Here is a 15,891-nt window from a genome sequence, read left to right as displayed (position 1 = left end):
ATATTTGGCACACGTATTCGTAATATAATAAAGAATAGCGGTACAGAGCCCAATTTCAGAAATATGTTAGTATGTGGAAATTACTCTGTAATTAAATACAATATTAAAAAAACGAGCCTGTACCGCCATTAAGAAGAACAAAAAAATACACTTTCTTCAAATAAATTTTTTTATCCGATGCCTAGATTTTGTGTCATTTTGGAACTACTAATGAAATAAAAAATTTTAGTAGTTCCAAAATAATACAAAATCTAGGCATCGGATAAAAAAGTTTATTTGAAAAAAGTGTATTTTTTTGTTTTTCTTAATGGCGGTACAGGCTCGTTTTTTTAATATTGTATTTAATTACAGAGTAATTTCCACATATTAATATATTTTTCAAATTGGGCTCTGTACCGCCATTCTTTATTATATTACGAATACGTGTGCCAAATATCTCGAAAAAATATTCAAAATTACAGCCGCAATCTTGGAACGCGTTTTCGCTACCTGTTATGATCGCTACTGTTTCCTCTTAATCAATTTTTGTCTGACAGAAAAACAAAAAAATACATGATATTCAAAAAAGCAAATCTGACTATTTTTGTTTTTCGAGATTTTTGGTATCTCTAACAATTTTTAAGGTATTTTGAAAAAAAAACATATTTTTCAAAATTTAAATTTTTAAAAATTTTACTTTGAAACCAATTTTTTTCAAAAATAAGCACTTGGAATCGATGAAACTTACAGATCATATAAACACAACATATTAGTAAAATAATTTGTGGAGCGGTAACGATTAATTTCATTTAAGATGCTAATTAGGGGGTGGTCTTCCCGATTTTTTTTTTGCAAAAACAAAAGGGACCAACTTTATTTTGAGCGTAACTTGCTTAAATTTAATGTTAGAAACTTTTTGTAAAAACAGAAATAAAGCTTTTTTTAATCACTTTAAAAAAGTTTTAATGAGTTTTCCCCAAAAAGTGCTTAATTTTTTGGATATTTCTCGTCGAAATATTCTATTTGAAATTTGGTGAATATGAATCTATTTTTCATTGGCTATAACTCTGGTTCTACGAGATCCAGAGACCTAACGCGTACACCATTTTTTTTTTTTACTTTTTTATAGGCTATATTTTTGCTAAGAACGTTTTTTTCGACAAAATACTTACTTTTTGAGTTATTTGCGAAAAACCGTCTAAAAATGTGGTTATTTTGTTGAAAAATGAACGTATTCACTCGCAAATAACTCGAAAAGTGTTGACTTGGCGAAAAAGCTCTATAGAACAAAAGTTACTTAAAATTAGTCAGTTTACCCATTTCCGGACTTATTTTGGACATATGTTTTTTCACCCCAAAGAGGGGGTGAAAGTCACCCCCAGGGCAAAAGCACACATCGGCACAATATCACTTTTTTTCTTTGACATGTAAGCTATACGTATGCCAAATTTCATGTCAATCCAAGCGGTTCTTTAAAATTTAGAGCAAAAACCGTGAAGGAATGGACTAAATATTAAACCAGGGAGATCAGACTTAATGCCCGATATAACAAAATTAGAAAGCACAGATGTAAGAGAAAGTGGAAAATAATAGATCCTCAAATGAAGATTAAATAATAAACAGTAATTAATTTAATTTAAAAAATTAATTCCTCTGTGTAATACTACTCTGTAGTTATTTGGGTCCTAGTTGTCTCCCTTTTTGAGAAGAGGTATTAGTATAAAATTTTGAGAAGTTCATTTACTACTTGATCTGTTAGTCTTGTTGTTGTTGACTTCCACTCGTCTGTTTGGATATCGGCGTTTTCAACAAGTTCTTTTATTTCGCTTTTCTGTTCCTTCTCCACATATGTGCCATATCTATTTAAGTTGGCTACCAGTATAGCAAAGTCTTTGTGGACTTGGTGTATGAGAGTTTTTCTTTAAGTACTGGGCCACAATTTCTTCTTTCTTCCTTTACCTACCACGTTTTACTTCAATTTTTCCATAATTAGTTGTAGTTGTTTCTTATTCCGTGTAGCGCATTATATGTCCGAGATATGAGGTTTTCCCATAAACTTATATGTTAACATAGACTGAGCGTACCTTCCGCGCTTCCTGACGACAAGATCTCTTGGAATGACTTGATGTTATCTCTTTCTAGCACATTATATCGAGAAACCTATTAGTGCAGTCACTGAAGATTTTCACCTTCGATCTCGTTGAACCTCCATATCGATTTTCATGAAAATTGGTGAGTAGTTAGAGGATACCTCAAGGAACAAAGGTGACATGATGCTAACTTGCGCTTTTATCCTGAGAGTGGATGCCACCTCTTCTCGGGGGTGAAAATTAGTTTATTTAAAATAATACGACTAGTCGATAGAGGGATAAATTCTAAACAAAAGTTGTTATATAAAGTAATTAATTTAAATCAATACTTTTTGAGTTATTAAAGATCAAAGATTTTATTTTTTAGAAAAAAAATGCATGATTTAAGGCTGTTTTTCACTTATAACTCAAAAAATATAAGCTTTTTAAAAAAAGTTATTACCAAAATTGAAGATAATAAAAAATTTAATACGCTCCTTACTTAAAGAACTAAACTAATGTTAATTCAAAGTGAGTTATGAGTAATTGAATGTATATTTTTTTCGACGAGTACTCAAATTCAAGCTTAAATAACGGGAAAACGATGCATCTTATAAAATATACCTGCTAAACACTTGTCAAAGTACTTCGGAATACCTATCAAATGAGCTCCAGAAGAAGTTAATAGCATCAAAATTAAGCAAGTCATGATGAAAATAAGAGAACCCTTATGATATTTTTAGGAAAAAGTGAAAAATAAAACATACGCCATTTCCACAAAAATTAAAATTTATAGTAATCTTTACAAGAATTTCTTTATATAGGCATAAGTAATGACTTCAACAATTTTGACCGGTTTAAAACGCATATTTTTGAAAGAAAGATATAATTTAAAAAATAGAATTTTTAAAATTATCATAATTTTCGATAACTCCAAAAATACTCAATATACGTAAAAAACGATACATAACCAAATTTTAGTTTTTTCTGTGTCAATTATTTTACCTGTTTTACTATTTTTGTAGGGTAAAAAATGACCAAGATAGAAGCGTTTAAAGATTAAATTTTGCTGCGATAACCCGGGGCCATTTAACCTTTTACGTTTAAAAAAGTAAGGGGTTTAAAAGATTAAGTTTAACGTAGTTGAATAGACCTTGGAATTAAATTTCAAATGGTTTTTAGGTAAACTTGATATCCTAAAAATTAACAAAGTAATTAAAGAAAAACAATAACATTTTTTGGAAAAATCTTTAAAAGATACATGTTGAAAAGTTTTTGGAACATAAATTTTAATGCTATCAACTTGTTCGGGGGCTTATTTGATAGATATTTCTATGTACTTTGACAAATGTTTGACAAATAAGTTTATGTTATAAAATGCATCATTTTCCCGTTATTTAAGCTTGAATACTTAGATTTGGGTACTCGCCGAAAAAAATATACATTCAATTACCTATAACTCACTTTTAGTTAACATTAAAAGGTTTTTCTAGTAAAGAGTTTATTTCATTTTTTATTAGCTTCAATTTTGTTAATAACTTTTTTGTAAAAACTTATAGTTTTTGAGTTATTTATGAAAAATCGGATAAAAACATGCATTTCTCTCACGAAAAAATAAAATCTCATCTTTAATAACTCAAAAAGATTTGATTTATTTTAATAAGTTTATATAAAAAATTTTGCTTAGAATTTGTCTCCCTATCGAATTATGGGGTTATTTTTAATAAAATAATTTAATTTTCACCTCCGAGAAGGGGTGGTATCCACCCACAGGGTAAAAGCGCAAGTTGGCATCATGTCACCTTTGTTCCTTGAGGTATCCTCTAACTACTCACCAATTCTACCTTTTTGTTACACTTTGTATAACCAGTAGGTACATTGTTACTTGTTAACCCTTTGTTTTCTACTGGTTTCACTGTGAAACCACACAAATAAATTTTTTTCTATGTTCTCAGTGGTATTTGCCTGAAACCACTCACGTTATAGGACGTATTAAGGCTCCTCCTACTATAAAACATATCGCGTACCACCATTTACGTTTTCGTTATTCAGTTATTAGTTGGTAATAACACGTGTTTTGAAGCCAGATAGTGTTATAGCAATTTTGGTGGTTTTTAGATTATTTCGCTATGGCAGATAACTTAATTTTTTATTTACAATGTTAGAAACATTTGTATCTATGATTAATACTTCTTATTACTAAAAGTTTTCAATTTATAATAAGTATATTTATTGACATAAAAATGCCAGTTTCAACCTGAAACCACTAGGAAACTGGATATGTACCTACTTATTTTTTTATTTCAGGAAAAAAAGTGTATTCCTTCAGAGAGCTAAACAATATGTCGTCAGGTGGTTTATTCACATTATTAGAGAGCATTTTTTTAGATAGCTTTATTGTATCATAAAAAGTAACCTACGTTTTATATTATTTAGTTATCAGTTTTTTGCTTGAAAAAAATCTCTAGTTTCCTAGTGGTATCATGCCGAAACCATAATCAATAAAAAAAAATACGTAAAAAAATTAATATTTTCACTTTTTTGTCTTTTAGGAACCCAATAGAATAAGATTATTTAATTTTTACCTCAATTTTTGACTGTAAAAGTTTTCAGGAAACAAAGGGTTAAAATAGACCGTATTTTTTAAACATATTTATTTATATTCAACTTTAGTTATACTTATACATCACATTCAAATTTATTTAATATAAATTATTATTATTCACTTAAAATAGAAATAACTTAAACGGTACCAGTCATTATACTCTTAATATTTGAAGTAAATGCCCTGAAAATAAAAAAATAATAATTAACCTATTCATAGAATACATACACATGATAACATTTATTAGCATAACACCCTGTTCGGCATGTCTAAATAATAGTAGCGGCGTTCATCACCGCTAATTAATCACCGCGGCGTTAATCACTTATATTAATTAGCCAAGAATGTTGATTTCTACCAGGTCCACGTTTTCCCTAAATTTTTTATTGTAATATCAGTTTTGGTATCAAGTATCGGGGTCCTCTAAATACATTTAAGAAATGTCTTTCTATGCCATTCTTTCTGGATACTTTATTGTTTGTGAGGTGAGCGATGGGGTTCTCTTGACTATTTGCAAGAAGGGTGTCATCTGCAAATCCTAGATTGTTTATTTGTCGGTCATTTATTTTGATGTTCCCATCCTTCAAGCGCTCTTCTCATAATATACTACAATATATGTATGTTAAATAATGGTGGAGACAGTATACATCCTTGTCTGACACCTTGTTGTGGAAGGAATTCGTTTGAAAGTGTGTCAAGCACTTTAACTCTTCCAGTAGTGTCCAGTTTTATAAGACTATATATGTATTAAATGTGAATAGCAAAAAATTTAGCTGCTAGCAATTGACAGAACAAGAGCTAAAATAAATTTTAACTGCTTTTATTGAACAAAGCTTTACTTACTTAGAAGAAATTGGCTCTCCTGGTATATAAAAGGGATTGCTGACTATGTCAGCGTATTCTGAATGTATTTTCCTGAACATCTAAAAACGCAGAACATTAAATTTGATTTTTTTTTAATCCCAGGTACTTACTGATCTTATTTCATTATCTCTTATGGCCATATTGGTCGAGTCAATCACAATAATAAACTTAATTTTTGTGTTCGTTACATAACCATAGCTAAAAGATTAATTAGTTAAAGAAAATCCATAATTTGCTATAAGATATATACATACATTTTGTGTGTTTCCAATGAGAGCAGCATACCTAAGTATAGTTCTCTCATATCTGCTCCGCTCTTCAATCCAGAGTTTAATTTTTCTTCGACAACGTCTAGAGATGAAAGAACTTTGTACTGAAAGTGTAATTCCTCATCTGGATTTATGGTAGCAAAAAATTTCGGCGAATTCTGAAAAAAATATATACACTTAGGGCCGGTTGTTCGAACGCTAATCAACAATGATCACTATCAAATATTTAATTACTGTCACCAACTATCAATGTCAACTTTTATTGTGTTGCTGAAAACATAATTGATTATAATTATGAGATTAGTTAATCAATTAACATATATAATTGATTAACTAATTTCATAATTGTAATCCATAATTATGTTTTCAGCAACCCAAACAAAGTTGACATTGACAGTTGGTGACAGTAATTAAATATTTGATAATGATTATTTTTGATTAGCGTTCGAACAACCGGCCCTAAGGGCCGGTTGTTCGAACCAACAATGATCACTATCAAATATTTAATTACTGTCACCAAAACTGTCAATGTCAACTTTTATTGGGTTGCTGAAAACATAATTGATTAAAATTATGAGATTAGTTAATAAATTAACATAACAATTATTAACATAATTGATTAAGTAATTTCATAATTGTAATCAATTATGTTTTCAGCAATTCAAACAAAGTTGACATTGACAGTTGGTGACAGTAATTAAATATTTGATAATGATTATTTTTGATTAGCGTTCGAACAACCGGCCCTTAGTGTAACAAAAGTCAGGTAATAAATTAATGGTATCATTAATTAAACACAATGTTTTTAAAACTTTTCGATAACTTTTTTCGAGTACTTCTTCGATAAGCCAGTTTTTATGGAGACATCTTGAACATTTGTAAAATTAACCAACTATTTGTAAATGGTTGAGTAAAATTATAGAGATCTGGTAATAACAAAAAAAAATTATAATTTACATTTTGTAATCAATTACTTTTAATGGGAAATAACCCACAATTTTACCAGGAAAATGATTTTATTAACGTTTCGATTTTTATTTATCCGAGAAACTTAAAACAATAGGAAATAAATTCAACATTTCAACAACATTCAAAACAACAAACACATTGAGATCTATTCTATCTAAAACTAAACCTAACAATGAACAAGAAAGAACAAAGAATTGTATTTATAAAATATATTGTGAATGCGATAACATGCATGGGATAATGAACATAGAGTTCAGTGGAGAGATTCAAGTATAGTCCTGAAAGAATCAGATAGTAAAAGGAGAAAAATCAAAGAAGCGGCTCTAATTATGCTAAATGAAACCAATTGTGTCGCAAATTCCTCGGTAGAATGCAGTAAGATGTGGTTACCCATACTGAAAGAGGAAGTCAATAGAAAGAAAATACCACGATTAGTAAGTCAATAACATATCGAGTTAGTAAAAATTTTATATTTTAGTATTACTTATTGTATATCTCTGTATTGTTAATATTATTTATAATTTAAACATAATAAAGTCAGAATTTGGTATTACTTTTTTGAAAGTAAATTAAATGTAAGACCAAATACTTACGATGTCGGGATAGTATCACGAGGTTTTTTCCTGGTTTTCCCTCGTGATTTACTATGGACTAACGCGAGAATTTTACTGTCATCGTTGCATTTGGTTGTCTTTTTAAAGACAGATCACATGCTATGATTTTTTTTTGTGATGAATATTCTCGAGTTGGGATTGATTTCATGTAATCGAATGAACTATCTTTTAGTAAAGTCGTCCCAGGAACGCAACTCATAAATATTGGCGATATCATTTTAAAGTCTTCTACTTTAAAATGTATAATATACGTCTGAATTGCCAATATAAATGAGTCAGATTAAATAAATTATTAGAAGATTTTTTTTTTACTTAGCAACAACATTTTTGTTTATTTTAGTAGTATTTTGTATTTTGAAAACGAAACCCGATTTGGGCTTTAAAACGTTAATAAAATCATTTTCTTGGTAAAATTGTGGCTTATTTCCCATCAAAAATAATTGATTATAAAAACGCCACAAGAAAATAGCTTCAGAACAACATTACATTTTGTAGCTATATTTTGAAACATTAAAAAAGCGGATCTCGATAAAAACTGGCTTATCGAAAAAATAATAAGAGGCAAAAATTTAAAAACATTGTGTTTAACTAATAGTACCACAATAATAATTTAATTGGAACGAAAACAAACATTTGGGGAGTTTAAGGGAACAAAACCCCCATAAAATTTTTAAGTAAAAATTAAAAAAGAAGCCGCATCTCGATAACAACTGGCTTATTGAAAAAATACTAAGAGACAAAGAAGTTTTAAAGACGTTGTGTTTAACTAATGGTACCGCAAAAATAATTTAATTGGAACATACACAAGTTTGGTGGGGGGTTAAGGGAACAAAACCCCGATAAAATTTTTATAGAGTTTACAAATTTCACTGCCATTTTTTTAAGACGTTCCTGCCATAAGAATTCTACCACATGTTCATTTTTAATAAAAAATTTCTACTTAGTTTTCAATATAGGAATGTATTGGAAAAAATCGATTTTCATTTTGTAACTTCAAAGGACTGTAACTTTTTTTATGTGCATATTTGTACTAAGTTAAGTTCAATCGAACTATTTTTGGTCCCAAAATATGTGATTTAATTTATGACATGCTTTTTTGTTTACACCCTGTATAATTACACATTTGTCGTCACCCTTCTCACTTATCAACCTGCTAGCTGAATGTCTAGAATGTCTAGCATGACGTCGGTCAGGAAAAAGAAGAATTATCACATATGTCAATTAAATGTCATTGTCATGCCATTATTGTCTTTGCAAGTAAATATTAAAAAAGCTGTAAATAAGAAACACAAGTAGAATAACAAAATTTGTGCATTAAACAAATATTTAATAATTAATTCAAACAGCCATTGTTTATTAATCGAGTTGTAAATGTAAAAAACAATCCAAAAACTTACATCTTTTCCAATTATTGCTGCACATACAGCCATTTCTACTTAGTAAACAGTGCAAAACTAAAGGTCTACTTACACGATACGATTTCAGAACAGACACGGCGCAGCAGGATGAGTTTTGAAGTGCTGGTACAGGCGGGAGAATTTGAAGAAAATGAAGATGAGAGATTTCAAATAGCTGAAGAAAATCATAGATCGGGAAACACAGGAACGAGTGCCTTTGTAAGATTTATAAATACCACAGATAGGGACGTAGACATAGTCTGGATAAATTATAGTGGAAAATATATTAGGTACAGAAAGTTAAGTAAAGACAATTTTCTTGATGTAAATACCTATAACACTCATCCCTGGGTGGCATTTGATTACCATACAAAGGATAGACTTCATATAGAAAAAGAATTTGTGTTTTTTCCAAAGACTTTAAGAGAATATTGGAGAGTTCATCCTGAAAAAGTATTTCCCATAGATGAAGCTAGAATTCCAGCATATATTACGGTTCCTATGTATAGTTTAAAATATTCTGCACTGTTAGCTGTTAGGAATACACTGAAGAGTTGTAAAGATGCTGAAGTTTTAGAATTACCTAGAGAGTTGATCGAAGATTTAAAAAGGGTTATTAAATTGAGGAACAATTTACTATATACTTTTAGCAGTTCTTAATAAAAATGTGTTTTTGGAGTGTTTCGAGTTTAAGGGATTTGTAACAAGCGCTACAATCTAATAAATGCATAGTTTAAGTGAACTCTAAAACTTTTATAATCACTAGTCATTTAAAATTATATTTAAAATATAGACTACTAATATAAAGTGCTGTAAAATAATTAACATATTAAGCCCCAAAGCAGCGGCATGCTCTTTTCGTCTTGGATCAAACATACTGTGGCCACATTTAAACGCAATAATCTCTCTCCTATGGCGTTACAGCCCAAGCCGGGTCATGGTCTCCCCCAGAATCTGCCTCCAAGTACAGTATAACAGATTTACGTCTGTCGTCGCTTCTCCTCAAGGTTGCAGATAAATCAGTTTTACTGTATTTCTATCGATGACTGCTCTCCACCAGATATCCACCCTCAATATCTCTTTAGTATTAAGTCTCACTTATCTATCCAGTCTTTCTTGGTCTTACTACTGGCTGACGTCCCACTAAGCAACATCTATTAGGTATTTTGTCATTAACCATTCTTATAAAGTTACCTACCCACCACATTCTTTGTATTTTTGCATAATTTGCTATAGAGGGTTCTGTTGATTCTGTTGTTGTAATATTGATACATTGTGAATATTGTGGTAGCACCAGTGGCGCACCTAGAATTTTCCTCTAGGAGTGGTTGGTTTGGGTACCGAAATTTTTTGTATTGTTTGTGAAAGACAAGTTACATTTTTATTTATTTTATTTATTTATTTATTCACGGGCAAGCCCTATTCCGATATAAATTTTACAGTGTTCTAAATTATATAACATAATTATACAATTATATAACATTAATGTTAACCAATTATATAACATAAACTATCGTAATATAACATATAACCAAGTGGTTTGAGAAAGAATAACTCGTATGAGTAATACAGTTACAAAAAAGAAAAAAAAAAAAAGAATAAGATAACATTAGGTCAGTACAATTACAAACAAAAGATATCACCTAAATCAATTCGGAAATGTTGTAAGGTATAACGGTTTTAAGTTATCTAATACATACAGGTCATGTAACACTAATCACAATACAAAAGCTCTGGCCGAAAATATTAAAAAGTTAAAAAGTTAGGGAAGAAATTAGGTTTTTAAAGCGGGAAACTGATATATTAAAAATTTCGAGGTTATTTAATGAGTTAGCTAATCGAAGAGTTCTAGGAATAAATGAGTTGTAGGAATAATTGAATCTATGAAAAGAGACATAAAAGGTTTGCACCTGCCTAGTCGAACGACTGGGGACAAATAGAGATATTTTGGAGAGAAGTTCGGGGCAGTTACACAGCCCGTTGATAATTTTAAATAAAATAATTAAGTCTCTTTGTTTTCTGCGTACCTCAAGAGGAGGTAAGTTCAGTATGCGCTCTAATACAGAATAGTCATAGTATACATGCAACTTACTGGCAGTATATCTCAGAAAATTGTGTTGGACAGCCTCAATCTTCAGTTTATGAGTAAAGTAATAGGGGGACCAAATTGTGGAACAGTAATCGAAATGAGATCTAACCAGGGAGAAATAAAGAGATTTAATAGCTGAGATGTTTGTAAAGTCTCTAGTGGTTCTTTTTATAAAGCCAAGCATCTTCATAGACTTCTGTATTGTACTGTAAATGTGTGATTTATAGCTAAGGGCGGAGTCAAGGATCACACCTAGATCCCTAGTTTCAGAGGCAGAATGTAAGGTCAGATTATTTATACTATATTCGAAGATGATTGGATGATGAGTTCGGTGGAAACGAAGAATATGGCATTTGGATGCATTCAAACACATACCATTTTGCATACACCAGTTAGATAGGCGATCAATATCACCTTGTAGACTAAGTGAATCAGCCTCAGATGTGATTATTTTAAAACATTTTAAATCATCAGCGAATAACAAAGTTTCACTTACTTGGAAACAGGGTATTAGATCATTGATAAATATATTAAACAACAGAGGTCCCAAGTGTGATCCCTGTGGTACACCTGAGTTAACAGAGATGGTATGAGAATAGTGATGATTAACCCTGACAATTTGCGATCTTTGCGTAAGATAGCTCTTGAGCCACTTCAATATAAGGCCATCAACTCCGTATAAATAAAGTTTATGAATCAAGAGCTCATGATTAACTTTGTCGAAAGCTTTGGAAAAGTCAGTATACACAGAGTCAACTTGTAAACCCCTCTCAAGAGCATCTGTCAAAAAATCAACATATGTTATGAGACCCAATTCTGCTGATTTTTTGGATGTAAATCCAAATTGTTGGGCCCCTATAATTGGCGAGAAGTCATAACTTAAATAATCGGAAATAATGCTCTCAAAAACTTTAGGAATAGCACTAAGAATACAAATGGGACGATAGTTACCTATATCCGATTTTCGACCTGATTTATATATTGGAGTGACATAAGAGTTTTTCCAGTAGTCTGGAAATTCCCCTGTTGATAAAGACTTATTAAATATATAAAAAAGTGGGCGCGATAGAATGATGCTGAATGTTTTAAGGAAAGTGGGGGGAATTCCATCAGGACCAGGACCTTTGTTGGTATTGAGTTCAGACAGTTTTTCGTAGATTTTTGAAATTTCAATGTGATAATTAGACACATTAACCAAAGGTGAAATCTGGGTTACATGCGGATGTAAGGATTGGTTAGTATAGACGGAAGAGAATTGGTTAGCAAAAAGATTAGCAATATCAGTTCCATTGAAGGCAGTACGATCTCCGAGAGTCATTGTATTAGGTATAGCGTTATTTTCCCTTTTACTACTTACAAATTTCCAAAAGGATTTAACGTTATTAACAATAGAATGTTCGGTACGTTGAATGTAATCAGCATAACACTGTCTTGATAAAAATTTACATCTAGTTCTTAAGTTACTAAATGCTGCATAACTTTCAGGACACCTTGTGCTCTTATATATCTTGTGCACTGATTTCTTCTCGTGAAGCAACTTCTTCAGCTCAGAGGAGTACCAGCATGGATATTTCTTATCACAGATTTTTTTTAGCGGAACAAAACAATCAATGATGGAATAAAAAATGTCGTAAAATACAGAAACCATGTCAGAGAGTACTTTTCCTTGAAGTGCACCATCCCAATTAATTGCTTGAAGGGATGAACGAATTGCTGCATAGTCAGCATGAACAAAGTCATAATAATACTCTTCACCAGATAAATGATCATTTGTGATTTTGAGTGGCAAACTGCATTCAAGCGGAGGATGATGTGTGTCCACTGGAATTAAAGTGTCGATAGCCTTCAATACATCAATACCCAATGGAGATAAAATGAGATCAAGCGTAACTCCTCTATCGTTGGTTATTTCGTTGGTCTGGAAGAGATTGAAAAAAGCACAGATATTGGATATAGTTTCAATAGAATCAGCTTCAGATTGTGTAGCTGTAGGCTGAGGAGAAGCAACGGAACAATAATCATCGACATCCCAAACTGCAGATGGAAGATTAAAATCACCCAATAGAAAAAGGTTTTTCTGCTACTCTTTACATATATTTCTATATTATGCTCTGGGAGAGGTTTTAACCCCCAAACCCCCCGGTGCGCCACTGGGTAGAACCTTATTCTCCACATACCATTGTCACAGGTGGGCACCAATATCTTTCTTTCAAAAGTATTGATAAGGTTATTGTCTTTTCTGTCATGATTCATGTTTCTACGTTGTTATTGGAAGTATGACAGTTTGCTTTGAACTTTACTTCCATATCAATAATTTTGGATCCATATACCTGTGACAGGGAGACGTATGATTTGTTAGCTGGCATTATCTGTTTCAGTATTTCCTTCTCCTCGCTACCATTCTCAGTTATCTGTACGTCCAGATATGTGAGCTGTTTTACTACCTCAATATTAACATCGTCTATTTATTTATTTATTTATTTACGGGCAAGCCCAATTCAGAAAATTTTATTACAAAAAAAATATTACAAAGACAGAAGCAAAAACATAAACAGTGTCAACACAAAGAACAAATATTACAATATCTATTGGATAACAAAGCTAATAAGTTAAAGGAAAAAAAGAACATTACGATATAAAAACAAACAAAGTTTAAGCTTAAAAATTGCTGATAGAAATTATATCATTAACATTGTATTTTCAACAAATGGTTTTTAAATCTATCCAAGGAATTGCAGAATATATTTAAGTTATTTAGAGAATTCGCAAGTCTAAGTGTTCATGGTAAAAAATTGTTGTAGGTATAGTTATATCTATGGAAGCTTATGTGAAAAGTTTGGGTTTGTCTTGTTGACCGAGTAGGTACAAAAAGACTAATTTTTGACAGAAGTTTGGGACAGCTACTATTACCATTAATAATGTTGAAAAAGATTGTCAGATCTTTTCTTTTTCTACGGGTTTTTAATGAAGTAATATTCAATAATAATTCAATATCCGTGTAGCTATGATATATATGTTGTTTAAAAGCTACATATCTGAGAAAGGTACGCTGAACTCTATCAAGTTTATTTTTATGAACTAGATAATATGGAGACCACACAGAGGAACAAAAATCAAGATGAGATCTAACGAGTGAGGAATATAAAATTTTCATTGAATTTATATCTGTGAAATCACAAGTTGTTCTTTTAATGAAACCAAGCATTTTCACAGACTTTTGGGCAACGGTACTAATGTGTTTAAAGCTGAGTGAAGAGTCTATGCCTAGGTCTCTAATTTGTGTGCATGATTGCAATGCTTGATCGTTAATAGTATAGTCATGTGTTAGCAAATGGTGATTCCTACCTTCCTACAGAAACGCATAATATAACACTTACCAACATTTAATTCCATGCCATTAAGAGAGCACCGCTGGGATAATTTATTAATATCTGATTGTAGTCCAAGAGTATCATCATGAGATCTTATTATTGTAAAGCACTTTTGGTCATCAGCGAAAAGGAGAGCTTTTGCATGGGAAAAACAAGTGGTAATATCATTAATGAATAGATTAAATAGTAGCGGTCCCAGGTGTGAACCTTGGGGAACACCTGAAGTTACAGGAAAAATGTTGGAATAACAGTGATTTACTCTAACCATTCGAGTTCTGTTTTCTAAATAATGTCTATTGTCCAATTCTGCAAGTTTTATTGTTTCCTTGCTTGTATTAGTGCTAAAGTTTTATTTACATTAACAGCTGGACCTATTTCTTTCACATTTTCTTCAAGCTCCACATAAAGTTTGATGATGTCTCTTGTGTGTGGTTCGTCCCATCAAGTTTACATTGTCTGTATACATCACAATCTGCTTAGATATACTAAACAATAAATTTTTTGAGTTTATGGACATTTTTTTCTCATAACATATTCCATACATATTTTAAACAGAGTCGGAACCAGCCCATCGCCTTGCTTTAGCTCTTTAGTTATCTGGAAGGGATCCATCAATTCATTTTGAACTCGTCATTGCGCTTCTGTGTGAATCATGATAGCTTGAACTAATTTTACCAATTTCCTTAACACAATAATATTCTGGCCAAATTGGTATGCATGCTCATATTAAAAACATGCTGTGCACCAGTCTGGTGCACATGGGTCTAAACATGTTAAGGGGCTGTTCAAGTATTAATAGGAAAAAGATAGGAATAGGAATAAGGGGAATAAGTTCAAAATACAATTTTTAACTAAACAATCTATTAATTTAACCAATTTATAAATTATGTGGTGTATTAAAGTTATTTGAACTGGACTAGACTTTGTCAGTATTATAGGAAAAATAACAGCAATCATTTTATCAAATATATAGTATATTTTTGTGATTTCAATGTATTCACCCATGTTATATGCTTTGATATTGAATAATACATATAGGTATTAAAACAAATACATACAATAAAACTACTCAATACAAGTAACCCACTCCTCAGTAACTGTAGATTATACTTTGTTACAAAATTATTGAATGTAAGTCGGCTTAAAATTTTTTATTTTGGAAAATGTTTATTCATTTTAAATTTTTATTTTCTGTTTTATGTCATCATTTTATATATTTCTGGATCAGTAAAAAATTATGAATTTCTCTCAATTTTTAACAAACTTCAATTATGTTTCCCAATGATGAAGGACACATTGCTTCATTCTCATACTCTTCAATCTATAGTAGGGTAAGATTGGCTTTCTTTGTCAATCTCTGAATTATTTCCTGCACATCACAACTTGGGTTGTCTGTTGAGACTTCTGAATTGATTGTATATATTTTTCCAAAGCTAGATGTTCTAGCATATTTTTAAGCGACGTGATAACCGAGTGGAATATCATCATTCTCAAAAACCTCATCTTCTGCCATTGTTTCTAAAAATTCAGCCTTTTGAAAATAATTTTTATGGTTAAAGGAGAGACATTTTTCTATATTGAAGCTATCAATTCAACCATTTAAAGCCTTAAAATCAATAATTTCTCAAATTTCAAATACTTTTTAAGCTTTGTTTGTTATCAATA

At 31.0% G+C, this 15,891-nt stretch overlaps 2 protein-coding genes across 2 annotated transcripts; one reads left to right on the top strand and one right to left on the bottom strand.

The window, feature by feature from the left end:
* Positions 1 to 4,687: 4,687 nt before the first annotated feature.
* Positions 4,688 to 8,854, bottom strand: LOC114336135 (trafficking protein particle complex subunit 2-like protein). The gene is made up of 5 exons (XM_028286466.2): positions 8,767 to 8,854; positions 5,772 to 5,944; positions 5,628 to 5,715; positions 5,497 to 5,576; positions 4,688 to 4,836 (listed from the first exon to the last, which is right to left on the bottom strand). The coding sequence occupies exons 1-5, from the start codon at positions 8,797 to 8,799 to the stop codon at positions 4,791 to 4,793; spliced, it is 420 nt and encodes a 139-aa protein (XP_028142267.1). The 5' UTR covers positions 8,800 to 8,854; the 3' UTR covers positions 4,688 to 4,790.
* A 20-nt stretch (positions 8,855 to 8,874) lies between these two features.
* LOC114336134 (protein Vhl) lies at positions 8,875 to 9,426 on the top strand. The gene has a single exon (XM_028286464.2). The coding sequence runs from the start codon at positions 8,875 to 8,877 to the stop codon at positions 9,424 to 9,426; it is 552 nt and encodes a 183-aa protein (XP_028142265.2).
* The last annotated feature ends 6,465 nt before the right edge of the window (positions 9,427 to 15,891 follow it).

Source organism: Diabrotica virgifera, chromosome 6, assembly GCF_917563875.1.
Source record: "Diabrotica virgifera virgifera chromosome 6, PGI_DIABVI_V3a".
NCBI classification, from domain to species: domain Eukaryota; kingdom Metazoa; phylum Arthropoda; class Insecta; order Coleoptera; family Chrysomelidae; genus Diabrotica; species Diabrotica virgifera.
Note: the sequence above shows the minus strand (reverse complement) of the source record. Positions and strands in the feature narration are given on the sequence as shown.